Source organism: Delphinapterus leucas, chromosome 20 (genome assembly GCF_059928025.1).
Source record: "Delphinapterus leucas isolate spDelLeu-1000000601 "Yukka" chromosome 20, BTC_Dleu_Yukka2, whole genome shotgun sequence".
NCBI lineage: Eukaryota > Metazoa > Chordata > Mammalia > Artiodactyla > Monodontidae > Delphinapterus > Delphinapterus leucas.
The window spans coordinates 30,377,351-30,398,810 of record NC_143148.1 but is presented as its reverse complement, the minus strand read 5'-3'; the positions used below and the strand labels follow the sequence as shown (position 1 = coordinate 30,398,810).

Below are 21,460 nucleotides of genomic sequence, written 5' to 3'. Positions count from 1 at the left end.
CCCTTTCCATCAGTGTCTGTGTAAGGCTGGATTTTGTTCATATACTTCAACCAAACCAACACACTGCAACAAAATACACCTAATGAGAAGCCAGCTTCTATTAAGCTAGACATTAAAGAGATTTGCAAAAATATAAAACAATGCCACTCTTCTTGCTAATTTTTTGTATTGGAAATATGTATTTTTCATTAAAATATTATTTAGGTTAACATGTGGTGGACTTTTTTTGCTATTTTTAATGAATTAATAAATATGTCTATATTTTTCAATTTTAGTTCCTAATATGGTAAATATCAATAGATATAGCCCATGTAAACAAAAGCTTTTTGGGGTCTTCAACAATTTTTAGCAGTAAATTCAGCCCTCCATATCCATGGGTTCTGCATCCCCAGATTCAACCACAGATCAAAACCGTTCAGGGGGGAAAAATTCCAGAAAGTTCCAAAAAGCAAAATTTGTAGGTTATATACAAAACCTACGCCATTTTATATAAAGACTTGAGCATCCTTGGATTTTGGTACCTGCAGGGGGCCCTGGAACCAATCCCCCACAGATACTGAGGGACGACTATATAAGTCTAAAAGGCTCCTGAAGCCAGTAAGTTAAGAATTTTTGGCTTAGAACAAATATATAATAGCTGCCTTTTTCACACACACACCCTGCACAAACGAAAAGCAGAAAGAAGACAAACTGAATTTCTTTGGACTCTATTGTGCAATTTACTTAAGGCCCATGGGCCTTGCTAATTTGCATGTCTGATTTACTCCAAATCCTTTCCTCCTCCTACTCTCCGGCAAGAAACCACAGATAAATTCCATTGCTATTTCACAACCCCCTGTTAAGCAAACTGCCATGCAGTGGTATAGACATGGAGCTCATCCAGCCTGGCAAACAGGGAGAAAGAGCTCCAGGGCTTTCCAGCCAAGGGCCCTTTTCAAACATTAAATCCACAAAACACGGCATTAGCTTGCTCAAAGCAAATAGTTAATTTGTCCTTTCACAGGAAATCAAAAGCACAAAATCACACAGCTAGAGCTCTGCTTCAGCCCCGGCACTAACCCTTCACCATCCCCCTTTTCCGAGACAAGTAAATGTCTAAACCATTAAGAATCAACAAGTCAATCAACCCATAACAAATATTTATACTGTCTACATGGAAAAAAAAAAAAAGAGGATATATATGGTCACAAAAAGAAAACTAACAATACCAGTAAAAAAAAAAAAAAAAAAAAAAAGGCCAAGTAAACTGTGCTATGTAAGTGTGAAGAAAGGACAAAATAAAAAATAAAAAAATACGCACCAACATGACCAAGGGTATGAACAAATGGGAAGAAGAAAGTAGAAAATTAAATACAGGTACTAAGCGTGGCAAAGCTGAAAAATTAGTAAAGGACAGGATTCTCAGACATCAGTAATTGGACCTTTTGGCTAAAATTCCATTTCAACAGGGGGAAAATGGAAGATGACATTAGAATGATAGATTGTACCCAGATTATGGAAGGTCCTGAAAGTCAGGCCAGCTGGTCTATCCTACATGTAATGAGGAGCCACAAAAAGGCTTTTGAGAAGGACAGGAACACAATGGAAGTGTGCTATTTTATTTGCTGTTTTGTTTTTTAAACGTTAATCTATTAATAACGCGGTCTAGTTAAAAGAAACCAAGACAAGAGGCTGGGGCGCCAGATAAGGAGACTAAAAAGCACAGACAGACATGAGCTGGGCTTGAACAAGGCAATGGCGATGGAAATGAAAAAGCACCAAGAGCTACATCGAGGTAGGTAAATCTGGAACCTAATCTGGTGCCAAAGAGTGTAAAAAAAGGTGGGACCATACACAGAAATAAAGAAGTCAAGGTCACTAACAACACATCTACTGAAGGCCTACTAAACTTCTTGCTGTGCTAGGCTATAAATGAAATACTGATTTGGAGGTAAAGATATGAGATTTTAAACATGCCGAGGGAGAGGGGTATGGATATGATGGACTGGCACTCAGCAGCCTTCCAATCTCCTATCATGGTGCCTTCCTATGCTGCAGAGGATGGAAAGCTAAAAACTACGTTTCCCCTTTGCAGCCAGGGGTTCTGGATGAGGATACGGCTCTACCAGTTACAAGGCTCCGTATGAGATTTAGAAGGCAGAAATAAAATGGAGGCCATCTTCTTGCTGTTTTGACTCTTTCTGTAGGCTACACAGTCGTGGAAACATTGAAGATTTCTGCAACAGCATTCCAGGATCTGGCCAATAGCTTTGAGGTTATCCAATGGCTTCCTGATCCCTGGCCTTCTTGAGTGTGACAGATTAGCAGTCCACCTGGCAGGCCAGTCTGTTTCAGAAGGCCACCTCCAGAGGTTCAGCCTTCCATTTCTCTGGTCCTCTCAATGACTTTGTAAGAATCTATTTCCCTATCTTACATGATTTCTGCTTCTGGCAACTAAATGCAGACACATTAAGTGGGTTTAAATAAGGGCAGAACAACTAAGTGGAAGTATTTGATACATAGTTTTAAAAATGTAAGTAAAACTTGGGAACAAAGCCAGACAGAGCATAGAAACTAGGTATTACCTGCACAGATGCAGTAGTCAGAGACCCCAGACTATGTTAATCCAGTCTCTAAGATTTCCAAAACTCATCTTGGGAATCAACAAAGAAAAATCCTCTTAGCTTTCTTAAGGAATTACATCAACATCTTACATTTATCTGGAGCTTCGAATATGAGTAAAGGCATTTTGAGGAGTTTTCACTTCATTTTACCTGGCAGAGGATACCAAAAGGGTGGGTATCATCAACTTAATTTTAAAAAATGAGAGAACCAAAGCACAGAGAAGGTAAACAATCTGCCTAAGGTCAGAGAGGTGGTAAGTTATTGGTCCAACTAAAGTATTTCCTGCTTTCAACCTATTTTCTCTTGTTTGGTCTTCTGTCAGTTAACTCTAACCGTGTCCTAAAGTAAATGTTAAAATTGTTGGTGTGGAAATATTAGGAGCCTAAGAGGGCTTGTAAAACCACAGAGAATTCAATGGGGCCTAACTTACAACCATGGAAAAAATTAAAATCCCATGTGTAATTTTCTTCTCCAATTTTAACCTAAAATGTGGTGTCTGTGGCAGACCCACTGTTCCTATGACACACTTCCAACACACACAGTCTGGGTAGCGAGTGTCATCCAACCATTCAGGCTGCTATTCATTTATTTTCCTATCATTCTAAGAGTTGGAAAATTAACAGTGTTGTGTTTACAAACTGTCACTGGGCTATTACATAAAAGCTCAAATATGTTTACCTTACTCACACCTCCGGTATGAAGAAGCTCAAAAGCAAGTTAATATAAACCGATTCTGAGCAAACGTGCAGAAAGTAGCCCTGTTAGAAAGAGGTTAAGCTTTGACCTTCCCAACTTTTCCCGCAGAATGTACAATCCATCACGTACAGGGAAGATGTGAGGTGTTGGTAAGTACCCCTGTTAGTGAGAAGTTCTGCTAATTATTACACCAAATAAGCATAGTTAACAGGCCATGGCCACAAGAGGGCCATGTTTCAGGGTACTAAATGGCTGCCTAGGGGTGGAGATGAATATATTACACTATGCCCTCTACCAATAAAACAATTTCCCTGACACCTAGAAAGCCAGTCGGCTGAAGCAATAACACAAGGGTTCCAGGACTCTGCTATGTGAAGAAACGATGCTTCAGTGCCATCTAGTGACTTGTGCCTTTTAAGTTGCAGAGTTCGGGCAACTGGCGATACCTTTAACCTAAGCTTGAAAGTACGAAAAGGAAACAGGAATAGAAGATATGGAATTTTGAAGGCCTCTCAAACTAAATACTTGCTTTTTAAAACACACATATATTCTTTTCTTTTCTTTTTTCTCCACCTCTGGAAAAGACAGCAGAGGGGTAGGAAATTAAGACCAAATAAAACCAAAGGCCTTGAACCCATAAGGCAGATACAAAAATTAGCACACTCTACGTAATATATTAGCATACTCTATGTAATATATTAGCATAATGCAAATAATTTTTTAAGAAGGTAGGAAAACTTACCCATCTATAGAAAGAGTTATCTGACAATACCTTTGAGGAGTTCCATTCTACCCTCTGACCCAAAATTACCTTTCCCGTAGAAACTGTTTCCAGGCTGTTGACTTCTAACATTGTACCAGATAGACACACTGAATACTCCGTACAAATATAGTCTATTCCCAAAACACTGCCACAGAAATCCATTTCTTTCTCATGCTGATGGTGAAAAGAGATCTGAACTACATTGCTGCAGATACAGTAATGAACAAAAGCAAAGTCACTGTCTCCTGGAGCTCACATTCTAATAGAGGAAGGTAGACAGAAAAACAAACAAGAAAATATATACTGTATCAGATGATGATAAGGACATCAAGAAAAATAGGACAGGGTAAAGGCATAAAGAAGGCCATCAGGCAATGAGATGGACAGTGCTATTTTAGGGTAATCAGGGAAAGCCTCCTGAGAATGTAAAGCTTAAATAGAGACCAAAAAGAAGCGAGGTAACCAGCCATGCAAATATCTGAGGGAAGAAAGTTCTAAGAGAGAACCGCAAGTACAAAGGCCCTGAGGCAGGAAGCAGTTGCCTTGTCTAACAACAGGATGGAAGGGGGACACATCATACAGAAAGCCAGAAGGGTTTGTGGTTGTTTTTCTTTTTTTTTTTTAATAGCAGTTTCATTGAGATGTAATTCACATACCATATAATTTGCCCTTTTAGAGTTTATAATTCAGAATGTATATGCACAGAGTTATGCGATCATCACCACAGCTTAATTTCAGAATATTTTCATTACACCAAAAAGAAACCCTGTACCATTAGCAGACACTCCTCATTCCTCTCTCTCCAGCCCCTGGCAACCACTAATCTACTTTCTGTCTCTATGGATTTGCTTATTCTGGATATGAAATCATATAATATGTGGCTTTTTGTCACTGGCTTCTTTCACTTAGCATAATGTTTTCAAAATTCACCCATTTGTAGTATGTGTCAGTACTTCATCTTTTTACTGCTAAATATTCCACTGTATGGATATACCACATTTTGACTATCCATTTATCACTGACGGACATTTGGGTTGTTTCCACTTTTTGGCATATTGGCATTTTTGGCATTATGAGTGATGCTGCTATGAACTTGCATGTGTGAGTTTTGTACGGACATACATTTCCATTTATCTTGGGTAACTAGGAGTGGAGCTGCTGGATTATAACATTATGAGAAACCATAAAAAGGTTTGAGCAGAGGAATGATGTGAATTTTTTTTTTAAATACTTGCTTTGGTTGCTGCACATAGAGAGAGGCAAGGCAAGATGCAGGGAGACTACTTAGGAAGCCATGGCAAGGATCCAGGAGAGAGATGCTAGTAGCCTGGAGAAGAATGGCAGAGGCAGGGGTTGTGAGAAGTGGCTGGATTCTAAATACACTTTGAAGACAGAGGGGACAATTTGCTAACAGTTAAGACATGGGATATAAAAAGGAGAGTCAAGGATGTCTCTGAGATTTTTGGCCTGAGCAACTGGAAGCATGAAATTGCCGTCCACTGAAGTGGAGATGACTGTAGGAGGAACAAGAAATATGAGTTCACTTCCCACTCCCTTCCTGGAGGGAAGTTCCCCCCTGCTCCACTCACAGGGGTCCCTGCAATGCCTGACCAGAAGCAACGGCCCTATTTCTTATCTTGCCTATGCCTTTCAAGAAAGTCTATACCATAGCTCCAACCTACATCAAAGTCTCTTCTAAGCTATTCTGCACATTTTGTTTTTGTAATCAACAAATCAAATTCCAATTGGCAGGACTGAGCAAAAAAAACAAGAACCGAAAGCTACTGCAATGAAATAACCCATGACAAGATCCATCATAAGAAGTGGTTTTTGAAACTACATTTCCCAATTCCCTGGCAGTCCAGTGGTTAGGACTCAGCACTCTCACTTCCAGGGGCCCAGGTTCGATCCCTGGCTGGGCAGCTAAGACCCTGTAAGCCACGTGGCACAGCCAAAAGAAAAAAAAGTATTAAAAAAGAAACCCTGGGCTTCCCTGGTGGCGCAGTGGTTGAGAGTCCGCCTGCCGATGCAGGGGACACGGGTTCATGCCCCGGTACGGGAAGATCCCACATGCCGCAGAGCGGCTGGGTCGGTAAGCCATGGCCGCTGAGCCTGCGCGTCCGGAGCCTGTGCTCCGCAACGGGAGAGGCCACAGCAGTGAGAGGCCCGCGTACCGCAAAAAAAACCCAAAAAAACCTACATCTCCCAAATGCCCATTCAGAAGTGCCTCACTTTGGAAGAACAGGAAAATTTAGGAAGACGAAACCATGGTCCGAGAGGCCAGGGATGACTCAAAAGGAAGACCAATCCAACCCTAGCCTTCAAACATGACTGGCAAAAAGAGAAGGCACTTTTCCTCTCTGTCATCTCCAAGACCAAGAACCTGGGTTATTAAATGCAGTATAATTTATGTTCTTAGATATCACAGCAACAAATATTTTATTAGAAATGAAGGGGGTGGAGAGAAGAGCCTAAGGGGAAAACATGAGTTCAAAATGCAAAATGTGTTTAGTCAACCCCATCACATACCTTTTCAAAGCAACTAAAATGTGTCGCCATACACTAAGACTCAACAACAGGACTGTTTTAAGATCATCTAAGCCATGATCACTAATACTTTTGAAGGCCCCATCTCAACAGCCAAATAAACATATTAAGTTGTACCCATATGTCACATTAAAGTTTCTTTGCAATAGAAAAATATGAGGGGATTTTAACATTTTCCATTTGAATTCAGTGGGCTTTGAGAAGCTCATTTATGATTGACTATAATCTCAACAATCATCGGGCATACTTGGGAATTCTTGAGAAATCAGAAAATCCAACTTACAAATTAATCTCAAATTTAATAACATTTGATGAATACTAAATGTAACAACTTATGGAGCTGACAGAGGCTACCTTTTATAAACACTGAATGAAACACATATTCATTTCAATTCTGCAATTTTATGTTTGTAATTTGGAGTCAATGCATGTTTTTCAAGTCTTGTACATTTTTACAGACCCCTGAAAAACTCTGGGGCCGAGACTGGCAGCTGCTAAGTTCTGGCCAACAGAATGTGAAAGGAAGTGATGAGTGCCATTTCCGGGTTTGGCCCACACAAAACTCCTAAGCACTTTTCTGCATGTTCTCTTCCCCTTCTGAGTGGCTAGAATGGAGATAACCTCAGGTGACCTTACAAGCAATGTACTGAAGATGGCAGAACCTCCTCCAGCCTCCATCCTTAAATGAACACATGTAGGAAGCCATCCCACCAAGCCGTTTCCCTACTCATTACTGTTAGATCAGCAATAGAAATACCTCAGCAAGAAATAGATTTTTATTATGTCCAAGCCATTGTATAGTATTTTGATATGATTTTTGTAACCTACCTTAACTAATATAAATCCGCAAGGCTAGACACAATGCCTAAACGTCCCATAGAACGTCCCTAAACGTCCCTGCTTAATGATTTACACCTTCATCTTTTTTATTTGTGCAATTACTAATTCCTAATAAAAATAATAGCTAACACTGTATAGCAGTTACCATGTATCTCGTTTGGTTCTAAATGCTTTATGTAAATTAACTCATCTGACCTTCATAACAACCCTCCTTGTACTTACTATAATTATCCTTACTTGACAGATAATGATACAGGTCAAAAGAAATTAAGTAATCTGCCCAAGGTTACACAACTAGTAAGTAGCAGAGCCAGGACTCAAGGTCAAATAGTATATGGAAGCGGCATCTATGCTTTTAGTCAGAATGCTATAAACATGGAGAAAGACGTAAAAACTTGAATTCCAAAGTAGCTTGATTTTCTTCTCTCTCTTGCACAAGAAGGCAAGATAAATGGGCCAACAGAATATTCAACACTACTCCTCCATGTTTGTCCCATACATGTTCATTTTTAACCTTCAAGAGGACTTCAGATAACTCAGGACAGTTATGATTTGCTCTATCTAAATCCTGACTTTAAAAAGCCATCCACTGCATATGTGAGTAGATGGGTCCAAAAGTCAGTGGAATTGTATACTCACTGGCATGAAAATGCAAGTATCTCTGGAAGCAGCTAATAAGTAAATCTGTACTCTTCCAAAGAAGCAAGGATTAACTTCATTGTGGGTTAAATTAGCTGAACATCAGAAAAGGACATCCAAAATAAACAGTCACGTGCTGGTGGTAGCCAGGGGTGATGTGACCGAAGACACACTTGACGAGGAGTTCCAAATGTGGTCGTGAACATTTTCCTGATTCAAAGTAAACAGAGAAATAAGGCAAGTTTTGACATGGACAAGCCATTTGAGATCATAAAAAAGCAGCAGCCTCACCAACAGGCCACAAGTCTAGATTAAATGTGTATTTCAGATGACTCATGAACCACCCGCAATATGACTCTGTACTCATGAGCCAAACAGAGGCCATTTCTCCACTTACGAAGCTGCCTGTCCATTCCACCAACGTTCTGCCGCACAGATTTGCCCCTTTGTGCAACAACCAGAGAATTTAAAAGAAGTATAAGATCCCCTTGGTACCAACTACTAGGATAAGACATAACTATCTAACTTCTACCTCATCGGAAGCCACAACCCCACTTCCCAGAACTGTCTCCCTAAAGGCAGAATTGACCAGCAGCCATGATGCTGAATCAGGTGACATTTACCTATTCCTGTGTCCAGTACTGCACTAGAAATGTTAATATTTATTATCTCTTCTAACTGCAAAGAATTTGAAACCAGAGCTCTACCTGGCAGCTAACAGAGAAGACAGGCAGACATGGAAATGGCCAGAATTCATGCAGCTGCTTTTGTGAGTAACCAAGTGAAGGACCCAAGGATGTCAGGTACTTAGATCATTTTAGAAAAGACATAAAATTGGCTCTGACACTGCAAGTGTGGAAGGAAATTCCAAATGTCAGAGACATTAATCAGTCACTGAACATCTACCTAAATACTGTACCGTGTGCCTAGGGCTGTGCCGGCTGTTGGAGCTGACAGAAAAAGCAGCTAACATCTCATCATAGCAGCTAATAACAGCTAACATCAGTGCACACTTACTATGTGTCAGGCACTATACTAAGTGCCTTAGCCTGTGTTAACACTTTTGAACCTCAAATCAACCCCATGAACAATCCGGCAAGAATTTCCAGACACAGGAGGAAAATACTGATACATGTCTTATTACAGTAGAAAGTCAAAACTTTAATATGAAACTATTATTCTTGGATGATTTCTAGGGATTCTTTATATCCTTTAGGCCACTAAACAATTTATCCCTTGTTACTAAATTGTTCAAAATATCCTCAGAACCTGGCTTGTAAATATTATAAAACCTAACTTGTAAATGGAGTATGTTGAATGCCACCACATCACAATAACCACAAGGAAACTATTGTCCTTGATGCAACATTAAAATTGAGGAGTCTCATGGGTTTAATAATGGCATCTTTAAAAGAGGCACCTTTTCCTGTTTAAAAAAATATATATCCATAAAGTGAGCCTTGTTACAAAGTAGCAGGAAAAAAAAAAAAAGGAAAGTGAGAATACAGCATTTTAATAAGAAGTTTCACAGCAAAAAATTCAACATGAACTCTACTGCTACTGAGAAGAAAGTAATTCTAAACAGTGTCAAAATTAGTCTTCATTTTTACTAAGAACAAAAGAGTTCCCATCTTTGAGGTCAGATTAAGGTAAGAGACAGGCTGGATTGAGCCATCCATCAGGTAAAATAAATGCTTCTGGACAGTGCCTAGACTAAACAGGGCCAAGAACTCCTAAGAAAAACACCGCTTGTAACAGTGGAGGTCAGCACAGAGGCCTGACCCAGTGGGGAGATGCCCTGTAGCTGTAGGTCTGGGGAAGGCTACCCTGCAAATTCTCATCAGACGCCCAATCAATATCACGCCTTAGGACCTGAACTGCTACTCTAAAATCAACGTCACCTTTATTTTAAGTAGCAGGAGGAACAACGAGATGATCTTGTTCCTTATAAGTCTGTCATGGAAAATCTGGTTCATGGTGTGTGTCATCTTCTGTTTTTGCCTGGGAGGAACGCTTTTGTGGGGCTTGGAGACAGTCTGGTACTGAAACCCAGAGACAGGAAAGGTGAAGGGGTAACACTAACTCAGGAAAGCTGGGTCCTAAAGATTCCTTACAACCTAAGGAAGAACAAGGATTCACGAGGAGAGGAGTTCCCAGGCTTAAACCCATCGGCTCTACGCTGATGACTCAGAATTTCTCTCTCCAGCCCCGACCTCCAGATTCTCCCTGCGCCACAGCCTAAATGACGGCCCCAGATAGGTGAACATCCAAAGGAGAACACCTGATTTCACACCCACGGCTGCTTCTTCCTCAGTCTTCTGATCTCAGTAAATGGTCACAATGCAATCCATCAAGCTCAAAACGTGGAATTTATCCCTGACTCCTCTTTTCTTTCAAAACCCTTTCAAACCCTGTCAGCTTTGCCTCTGAAATATACTCTAAATCCTTCCCCCTTCTCTCCACCTCCATAATCACCACCTGGGCCAAGCTATCAGCTTAGCTCTCCCCCTGATTTCTCTTCCTAATTCTACCCTGGCCCTCCACTATTCCCCACACAGCAGCCAGAGTGATCCTGACAAAATGCAGATCAGATCCCACCACACCACACACATACATACACATACACACACACACACACACACACGCACGCACGCGCGCGCACACAACCTTCATCTTCAAACCCTCCAGTGGGCTCCCATCAGGTTTCGCATTAAACCCAAATCTTTACCACGGCCTAGAGGCCCTAAAGTGATCTGGCCTCATTCGTTCCCTCTTTTATCTCTTTCTCCTTAACGTCTGGCCACTGAGCATCTGAGTTCCTCCTATGTGCCGTGCCCCTGTGGCTGGAATGAACACCCTCCTTATCCTTCAGATCTCACATCAAAAGCCAACCTTCAGACCACTCTCTCCACAGCAGGTCCCTTCCCTCAGTCACTGTACCATACTGTTTATCTAGTAAACATGGCCTTATTCACTATCATCTTAAATATTGTTTAGTGCCTTTCTTCCTCTAATAGAATGTTAACCTCCATCAGAGGAGGGACTTTGGTCTGTTTGTCACCACTGAATTCCCAGAGTACAGTATAGCACTGAGCATATATGGTCAGAGATAGAATTTAAGAACAGGTAAACCTTTGACGTGCCCTGTACGTGCCCTATAGAAATATCATACATTTCTAACATTTTGCATGTGAAAAGAGTGAGATGTTCAAGAAGACGCACAAAGAAATCAATTCTCAACTGTGCATATGCTCTCTAGACCAATTTTGAGCAGCAAATATGACAGTGGAAGTTCAGAAGAAGTCTCAAATTGCCAATATCACATTTGCCTCTACAGATCAGTGAATTCAATCCTTCCTTTCCTTATCTGTCCATCACAACACAACACACACACACACACACACACACAACACACTTCTCACCAATCTCACGTAGTTCTCCCTCCACCAATCAAGAACTTCTAAACGTCTCACTTCCTCGCTTCCTAGACAAAGCCTTTTGGGTCTAACTGAAGAAGAAAGGAAAAGAAGCTAATGTTTATGGAGTATATCCCACATACCAAGTATTGTGCTGAATGCTTAGAAGCTTTTTCACTGGGACGTAAATTCTCATTACCCCACTTTCAGAGATGAGAAAACTGAGTCAGGCCCATGATTTGCCAGAAGACAAATAAGTGGCAGAGGCAGGATTTAAATCCACATCATTCAAACCCTACAATCCCAATTCTCGCCAAGTCATCATTTTAGCAACAAAAATAATAAGCATACCAATATTATCTTACTTCTACTGTTTCAATTTGGGGATTAATACATCCTTGAACAAATAGGTCCATACCACATTTCACTGATAATGGATCCTTAGACCATAAACTTCTTTGTATGCAATGGAATCCCGCATTATAAATAGAAAACGCCTTTAAAAGTTCCCTTACTTATAATCTATGGACAAAATATTACAATTGTAGGCTTCCCTGGTGGTGCAGTGGTTGAGCGTTCGCCTGCCGATACGGGGGACACGGGTTCGTGCCCCGGTCCGGGAAGATCCCACATGCTGCGGAGCGGCTGGGCCCGTGAGCCATGGCCGCTGAGCCTGCGCGTCCGGAGCCTGTGCTCCGCAGCGGGAGAGACCACGGCGGTGAGAGGCCCGCGTACCGCAAAAAAACAAAAACAAAAACAAAAAAAACCATATTACAATTGTAAAGGAAAGTTTCACCAAATTTCCCTTCCAACATTATTACTTTGACTTTACAAGTGACAGAAATTTGTCAGTTTAGGACAATGTGATCACACGGACAAATAATTTTGTTTAGCGTAACTCATCTCAAACATCCAGAGAGCTCATGACAGATACCAAAGTCAGATGATCCCCTTGAAAGGCCAATGTCTGTGTCTGTGGTCAATCTGAGCTTCCTTATTAATACATGATTCGATTCTAATACTGCTAAAAAGCAAAAGCAAAAACACTACATTAAAATAGCTCCCAGATACAATCTGCGGGGTTTTTTTTACATATACCATGCGTAAAATTAAATTTAATAAATCAAATTATTTCTTGTCAACATTTATTCATCATCAACAATAAATATTTTCAATAATACTACATAATACCACAAAATCTAAAAAGGTTTATCACTATAAGAAAAATTTACATGCAAAGTACTGGCAGAGTGGCAAAACAAATTGGCCTGGCATGTTCACTTTAGCCCTTTTCTATACTGGAACTTATTCGAAATTCTCTAAATATATCAGCTCAGATAAATATCTCCCAAACCTTTACTAAGTAATCCATATACTGCTGCCATTATATTAACTTTCTCTGTGGATCATTGTTAAATAAATACAACACAAGCCTATTTAAAATAGCATTGCATTAAAAATAGATAAATCACATATGTTGTTTGAAAATAACATATTAGGCTATTTGGTTCTTTGCTATTCAAGTCTCTATTTTTACAGATAATAAAATGAGGGCTTTTAAGGCAAGTTTAATAATGAGATATTGATTAAATTAAAACCTTAAACTTGTGATGGCAAGAAACCATGACTTTATATGGTCATGAATATATATATAATTGAAGAATATATAAATGTGTAACTGAATCACTTTGCTATACAGCAGAAATTAACACAACATTGTAAATCAACTATACTTCAATAAATTTTTTTTTAAAAAAGAAACCATGACCTTTTAGTCTCTTTTAAGGACTGAATAAAACTTGGCTTTTTGTAAGGTTACTGTCTACAAAAGGAGACTTGCTCTGGTGAAAAGCTACTGCAAACAACAAAATATCACCAAATCAACAACTCTTCTTTCCCTTCATTTTCTTTTTCCTTTCTTCCTTTCTCTTTTTTTTTTTCTTTCTGTTTTGCTTTTAAGATCATAGAGTGGTGAGTTGTTTGGCATCAGGTTCAACCCCAAATGACAAAATCCCACCCACTCTCTTTCCCACCCTAGCATGCTCTCTGGGTGTAAATATTTCATGGTATTACCATGATTCACTCAATGCTTATATTGTCTGATCAAGCCTCTATTTCTGTCTGTTAGATACTCTGGAGGATAGAGTTTTTGCATGTCTGCTGCTCAGCCACCTAAAGCCCTTGCTTCTCAAAGGTTCTTCAAAGTTCAGTAATTTATTAAACACTGTGCTGGGGTTGGTAAGCACTCACAGAAATGCATAACTACAGAATACGTGGAACTATTAAAGAGTTTCCTTAATAAAAAAGGTGACTTTAGAGGAAATGACAGAATTGTTACTTTTATACTAGAGGGGCATACTCTCAACAACTGAAGCTATCCTAGGCTGAGAGGCATGAGCTAAGATGAACCCAAGTACCTGGTTACAGGTAACAGTCACCAAGCAAACGCACTGTGAAATAGACTATTACGGAAGTCTAAAATCAGAACTCAAGTCCCAGATTTCCCCTTTTTCAGTATAATGACTGGTCAGGTCTCCAGTTCTCCTCTTTCTAAATACAACTGAAAATTTGCAATTTCAGTGAAATACTTTTGAAGCTGTAAGCCAATGATATTTTTAACTGAATGATATTACTCCCAAAGTCTACTCACTATGCTTATTCCTTCCTATTGACCTGTGAGCAATAGTTTGAGAGGACATTGCAACAGAGTCACAGAAAACACATACAGAAGCAAAGTAATAAAAAAAAACGTTGAGTATATATTTTGACCAGCAAGTACTGAATTCAAATTCATCAGGAGCCATAGGGAATACATAAGCAGACTGCAACATCATTGTATGTTCACAGGCTACAAAACGTAGTTAGGTGACAATGCATAGAGTGAGACCCAGAACAGAATGAAATCCATTGCTAAACTGAGCAGGAGTCTTCGAGGGCCACAGTAGGTAGACCCAAGCCAATCTGAGCAATGGCAGTCAAGGAAGAAACTATTTTCTACTTATTACATTCTGTTTTCTTAATTTGATTTTCAAATAAGCCTTAGGAAAAGAAACTCTGATACCCAGATGAATGATTAACACAACAAATTAACTTCCGGTTAAACATGGCAGATACAAAACATGCTCTTAGCTCCCTCCCAAAATGTCACGAAAATGCCTGTAAAGAAATCAAAACAAAATAAGCCAAAAGACAAAAACAAAACAACAACACAAATCTTCAAGGACAAAGCGAATGAGAGAAAAGATAAGCAGATAAAAGATGTCAGCCCCACATTTTGGAAGATGAAAAGGGAGTGTTAAACTAATGTAATAGAACAGGAAAAGTTGAAGACTACTGGCAGGGCAGGGGTTGAGGAAGGAAAGGGGAAGATGAATAAGGGTGCAGCTGATTCATTCCACCATCTCCAGAAAGGCTCAGGAATTACAGCAACCAGGTACCTCTGATGGCAGGTGCGTTTCGGAAGTGGAGCTGAAAACAGGAAGCCTGGTTAGAAGTCTATGAACAGAAATTAGACAGCATGTCCTTTCTCTGAATCCCAATCATCAGGTAGCCAGCACACAGCCCTGACCAAGCAAAAGATGGTTTACTGTCTGAAAGCAGTTGGCACAGGGAGTTCTGGAGTCTAAGTACCCAGCCCAGCTGAGGGCATAAGTAAGAGCTGCATGTCAGCTCTTAGGGCCTTCTCTTCTTCTCTGGGCACCTGTAACTTCATGAAGAAGGGCCTTGCTAGGGTCATTTTTCAGCTCTTGGGCTGGATACTCAGTGGGCTTTTTTTATTTCAAAATTCACATCTTATAGATCAAGAAAACTACCTTGTATTATTTCTTTGATAATTTCTTCCCTTCTGATATTTTTGATTCTTACTCTACAACCCATATAATCAGATATTGGACCACTTGGACTGACCCTAATTTTGTATCTTTCCTCTCTAATCTTCCATTGCATTGTCTTTTTGTTCTACTTTCTGAGTTCTACTTTATTTTCTAATCCTATTGAAATTTTAACTTTTGCTATCATATTTTTAATTGGGTCTCTAAAGGCTCTCCCCCCACTTTTTAACATTTTACAATGGAAAATTTCAAGCACACAAAAATAGAATTACATAATAAGCCCTCATGTACTTATTACACAGCTCCAACAATTATCAACATTTTGCTAATCTTAACTTCTCTATTCCTTTACCCTCCCTACCTTTCCTTCTGAATTACCTCAAAGCAAACCTCAGGCATCATAATTCAATTGTAATTCTTCGGTATGTATCTCTAATACATAAGGACAACCTTTTTTAAAAAATATAATCACAATACACTATCACAACTAACAAACTTAACAATATGAATGCTCCTTTTTATTAATATCCTATTCCTGTTCCATATACATAGCATCTTTCCTCATCTCTTTAAAAATATTATCATCATTTGTTTTGAAGTTTTGTCTTCTGTTCTCCACACTGTCCTATTTCTCCGGGTTCCCTTCCTTCTGTTTGCTTTGTGTTGTCATTCTTTTTGGAGGCATTCCACACACAGTGGTGTTTCGTGATCCTTGCTTATCCATTCATAATTTCAAGTGAGGCAAACCAAATGGGATTGAAAGCACTGTGTGCAGAAAATGAGTTTGTCAACTGGTGGACCCTGTTGTAGGGTTATATGATGGAAACCTGGTCTTTTCTTTAGATATCCCCAAATGTCAACCTACATATTTTTCTTTGGGCTGGTCAACTTCCTTGAAAAGGAATCCTCACATCGCCTTCTCTGGTGACATCAATTATATAATCTCTCTAAATAACAGAGACCACAAAGGGCAGACCCTCATTTGCTTCCAGTCTGAGGAAGTAAATATGGTATATTTGGACCATATGGTTTGAAATTTCAATTAGTAGACTGCTCTTTAAAATAAAGAGCTTTCAAATAAAAATCCACATTTTCAACTTCCTTCGAAAAATCAGAGTATCTGCAAACACTGGGCCCACATTCACACACTGAAGCTAAGTTGCAGCTGGCCCCTGTAGGTGGTATGTGTACTTCTTACTTTAGCACTGGCACCGCCAGGCCCTGTTGTCCCTCCTAGGTAGGTAAAGTGTAAGCTTCCTGCTATAATGAGATGTCACTGCATAAAAGGAAAATACATTTGTAAAATATACTTTGCTTTATTTTATTCTGGGATATCCTGGAAAAGAGCTGACTGAATAATCCAGCCAATGGAACAACAGTAAAATAAGACCAAAGAGACCCCAGCACTCGGCAACAATGGAAAAGTGAAACCCTGTATCAAAATAAACCTCCCTCCAAAATCTGAGTCCCCTCACCACAACCAGAATCAGCTCTTCTCAAAGGGCCATATGCCCAAGTGCAGAACTTCACCTGAGAGACAGACAGACAGACACAGAGAGACAGAGACAGAGAGAGAAGGGAGGGGGAGAGAGAAAGGGAGGGAGAAGAGAAGAGAGAAAGAAAAAAAAGGAAGGGAAAGAGAGGAAACGGAAGAGAGAGAGAGGCATGAGAGAAAGGAGCAGAGGTTTGTCCTTTGCATTCTGATAGGGAAAGGAAATTCTCAAAAATGCTTTTCCTTCACCAAAGGGTAGGCAAGTCATGCTTTATAGGGGTAAAGACAGATCAAGTTTTGAATTCATAGACTTATAAAAGCCCTGAAGTCTCTTTTCTTAGATAATAGACTTGGTATTTTATGTGTGTGTGTGTATATATATATATATAGAGAGAGAGAGAGAGAGAGAAAGAGAGAATATGTCATACTATATATGAATTTATATATTTTCCATAATATATATATATATGAATGACATGACCAAGATTAGCAAACACATAAGGAAAATTCCTAGAAGTTTCCGAAGACAGTTAAGACATGTTCAAGTGACTTTTTAAAACACAAAATGATAGGCCATTAAAAATATCCAGTGACGTTTTTTAACTGGTTGGAAAACAGGTTTTGCTCTGTTTCTGAGTTAAAAGTCATCTCCGTGACTCCTGGCTATATACCTATTAGCTAAAAACAACAATGCCACAAAACTGGCTTTTGGATTAACAGCCCTGTCATTTATCCTTTAAATATTTATCTCCTTTGGTCACAATTTTATTATAGTTAAACAGCAACTAGTGTGGGACCACAAGCATTCAGATGCTCTGAGTACACAAAGAGCCACTATTCTGTTTTCCAGCTGAATGGACTTTTACTTGTGTGAACAAAAGACAAGACCCTGCTATTCTTCAAACGAAAAGGAAAGAAACAGCAAGGAAAAACATGGCACAGAAAATCTCTCTTGGTTCACGTTACAAATGCTAATAAGAACAACTGAACCAAACAGCTGTATTTTTCTCCTCCAAAAGTTTATAAAATCATGAAAAGCAATTACACATCTCAGCATCTATTTTAAAAGGGTGTGTTAATAATAATTTGCAATGCACAACAGCTAATACAGTACATGTTATCTAATATAGATCATATTAGAGAAGGGATGGCTACATGCAAATAGTATGGCCTAAAACCAATGAGTCAGGCAAAATATAAACAGCGGTATCCAGCAAAGGAACTGAAAGCATTGAATAGACTTGACACTGCAACCTAAAATTTTAAAAAGCTCCCCAAGTCCGTAAGAAAGCAGATGAAGTTACATCCCTAAGGCCCTTCAATAATCTAAAAAAGGAAGCTGCTGCTGGTTCAACACTGGAAGGCAGTGAGGACTCCCTGACCTGACTCTTACAGAAGGCCATTAAGATCAGCCCTGGTTAACACTTTCCTAAATGAGTTACATTCTCTTCCAGTCTTTGTGCTACCCTATCTCTCATATATCTTTCATACTCATATATCTCTCAGGTCTTTAGTTCTTAAATAAATTAATGCACTATCATTGTCACAGATTGTTTTAATTTGTAGTAGTTGAAAGAAGGAAGAGTTAGGGATCTGTTTGAATTTTGGCATTAATATTCAGGATGACAGAAGGAAATCTACGGGCTTGGGATTTCTCTTCCTCTTCTGCAACGTGCAGAAATCGTGTATGATCTAGGATTAGGTTTGGCTGCAAGTGACAGAAAATCCAAACTGGCAGTGGCTTCACCAGGCTGATACGGTGGTTCTCATGCTGTCCTCAGAGACTCAAGCCCCTTCCAGCTCACCACCTTAAGGACTGGCCCTCACTCTCAAGATCCAAATGCAGCATTTATATTCCAAGCAGCAGGATTAAAAAAGGGCCTCAGAAGAAAAGGGCAAAGGGCACACACCAGCTTTCTCTGAAGGAAACATCCCAGAAACGACCACAGGCTACATCCTCTTAGTCAGTAGCCACACCGAGCTGCAGGGGAGGCTGGGAAATGCAGTCTGTATTCCGGGCAGCCAACTGTCCTGAAAAGTCCATGACAGAAGGAGGCAAGAAGGGATTTGGGAGTGAATTTGCAGTGACTACCACAAAGAGATTTCCTAGTTTTATAAAACTAGAGATAGTTGATAATGTCAAGCAAAAAAATCTTCTTCAGAATAAGAAACTTGCAAATGCTCCAAACAGAAGAGCCGCTGAGATATACGGACCTGAAAACGGAGCCCTATCTCAATGATCTGGATCAGACAGCTGAATATTCTCATGTTCCTCTCCCCACCCCCACCCCAGGAGTGAGTGTCCAGTTCCCGTGACTCCCACAGACCTGGAAGCTTATCCCCTGGGTCGTGTCAACTGTCCAAGTACTTCAGCCTTGCAGCCCAATCACCTCCCATCATTAAGAAAGAGAGGCCTTTCACATCCAAGGGGCAAATCTCACACAAATGACATTTGGCTGATGCCCACAGGTGACAGGGATGAGAGCAGGATAAATAAAGAATAATGTAGAAGTCAGTTGGGGCAGCCTTTCATTATAGCCCTTTCAAGAGCTATTAATCTTGGTCATAGTCAGTCGGCTAAAAATAACTACTTCTTCTAAAACATGCTGTACACACCAACCAGCAGCCGTAACTAAGGTCAGCCCTTTTAACTTAGGAAAGATGTGGCTTCTGGCTTGCCTCTAGCCATCTGAAATGGTGTTTGCACAACTGTTCCAGCCCAACTTCATCTTCAGTCTCATCTAACAATAATATCAAAGGGAAAAGCCACTATCAGCAATATATTGTCAGACTACCGGTAAGTTGTAGAGGCACCTGGAAGAATAAAGACTATTAGGGAGTTCCCTGGTGGTCCAGTGGGTAAGACTCCCAATGCAGGGGGCCCGGGTTTGATCCCTGGTCGGGGAACTAGATCCCACGTGCATGCCGCAACTACGAGTCCGCATGCTTCAATGAAGATCCCGCGTGCCACAACTAAGACCCGGTGCACCCATAATTAATTAATTAATTTTGAAAGATAAATATTAGAAATATTTTACAAGAAGATTTGTTACTTCCTTTGATTATAATGAAGGTAAATAAAATTTTAAATAATTAAACATCATTTTTTCCCAAAGTCTTTCATTGCTGAGGTATTTGAACGGAGTGCCGTTTGTCATAATTCATCCAAGCTCTGGATCTGGAATTCTATACTACAGATTCAGCTCTGTAATTAAGCAGCTTCGTAATCCTGAAGAAGCCAACAAACTCTCTGGGCTTCATTGGGCCTCAGCTGTAGTATGGGGAAGTTTGACTCAAAAAAGCCATGTGGTTCTTTAGAGACTCAACAGTACATATAGATGGGTTTGTATAAACCCATAAGTGATATCACTTAATGATAATACAATAATAATAATCTATCTAAACATCAAATTCATCAATAGGACCTACCTGAAAGAGGGATTATAAGAGGATTCACAGCAGGGTTTCTTTAAGTCATGGACACTTCCAACCTCAGTTCACTAACAATATAAATATGATATAAAAAATAAACGAAGACATCGGTGGCATAAGGGAAGGTGCCCTGTCATGCAAACAGATAAACCACAGCAAGAGCAGCCTCTAGCTGTGGGTCAGTAGGCAGCAAGCAGCAGGAACACGAAGAAAGTGGAGTATCTTTTAAATGAAACCATAGCAGCCAGATTGCCTACAGTTAGAAGGAAACCCAACATGGAAAGCCTAGCTTTATATGAGAGCAGAAAGCTTCTGATATAGGGAGACAGGGCACTGCTTCTACAATGCCACATTTCCCAGCTGAGGAAATGGTGAGATTGAGGCCAATGTGCTCTCTTTCAAAGAGACATCTAAATTATAGTCGTGGGCCCTGTATCAAATACACTGTGAACGGAAACCGCTCACCTCTCAAGATGGCAGTCTTACCTAGTACGTGTGGGGCTCACTGGAGGATTTACAGTGATTGGGAAAGATAAGAACCCAAGTGGCACCAAATAATAAAACCAGGAGTTACAGCCAAATTATGGGACCTCCTAAGACCAGGAAAAATCCCAGCAAATATTTTGTAAATTACATGAAGTTAGTATTATAAAGCATGCACACAGATGTGAAACTTGGAAGAATTTTTTCAATTATACCAAAAACCAAAAAGTGTTAAGTTCCTAGAAGAGGATCTATAAATCTTATAACATTTTCATACTTTATTCATTCTTACTGGGCTTCATCAAATAAATGCCTACATTAAAAACAAAACAAAACAAAACAAAAAACCTGCAGATAGGTTTTCAAACTCCCAATGAAGGATGCTTTAAAAAAAAAAAGTTATATCTGACTACATGAATTTTCCTTGCAAACTCTTTATACCTTGGGGGAACTTGGTTTACTTTTATTATAACTGTAAACTTCATTTATCATTTCACAGGAGACATTAAAATAATTAGGGGCAACCTGATATTGTCCCTTGTAAGCCACATTCCTGCCCTGCAGATACACTGCCACCACACAGCTGGGTTAGAAGATGGTGTTAAAATTACTGTGGAACCACATAATTGCTCCATCATTAGTGGCTGAGGGGTAGGGTTGGTGGGGGCAGGAATGAGTCTTAAAACAAATTATTCCACATGGATTGAAAAGGGATGGG

General features: G+C 39.8%; 1 protein-coding gene across 12 annotated transcripts in view; it reads right to left on the bottom strand.

The window, feature by feature from the left end:
* Positions 1 to 21,460, bottom strand: part of FTO (FTO alpha-ketoglutarate dependent dioxygenase) — a 406,506-nt gene that overhangs the window by 343,249 nt on the left and 41,797 nt on the right. Inside the window, exon 1 of one of the 12 annotated variants that reach the window (XM_089903057.1) lies at positions 9,991 to 13,516. The exons of the other annotated variants lie outside the window; for them this stretch is intronic. Coding sequence (XP_089759183.1) covers positions 9,991 to 10,077 — 87 coding nt within the window. The 5' untranslated portion in view covers positions 10,078 to 13,516. Of the gene's footprint in view, positions 1 to 9,990; positions 13,517 to 21,460 lie in introns of those variants that run through there. 12 annotated transcript variants of the gene reach the window in all.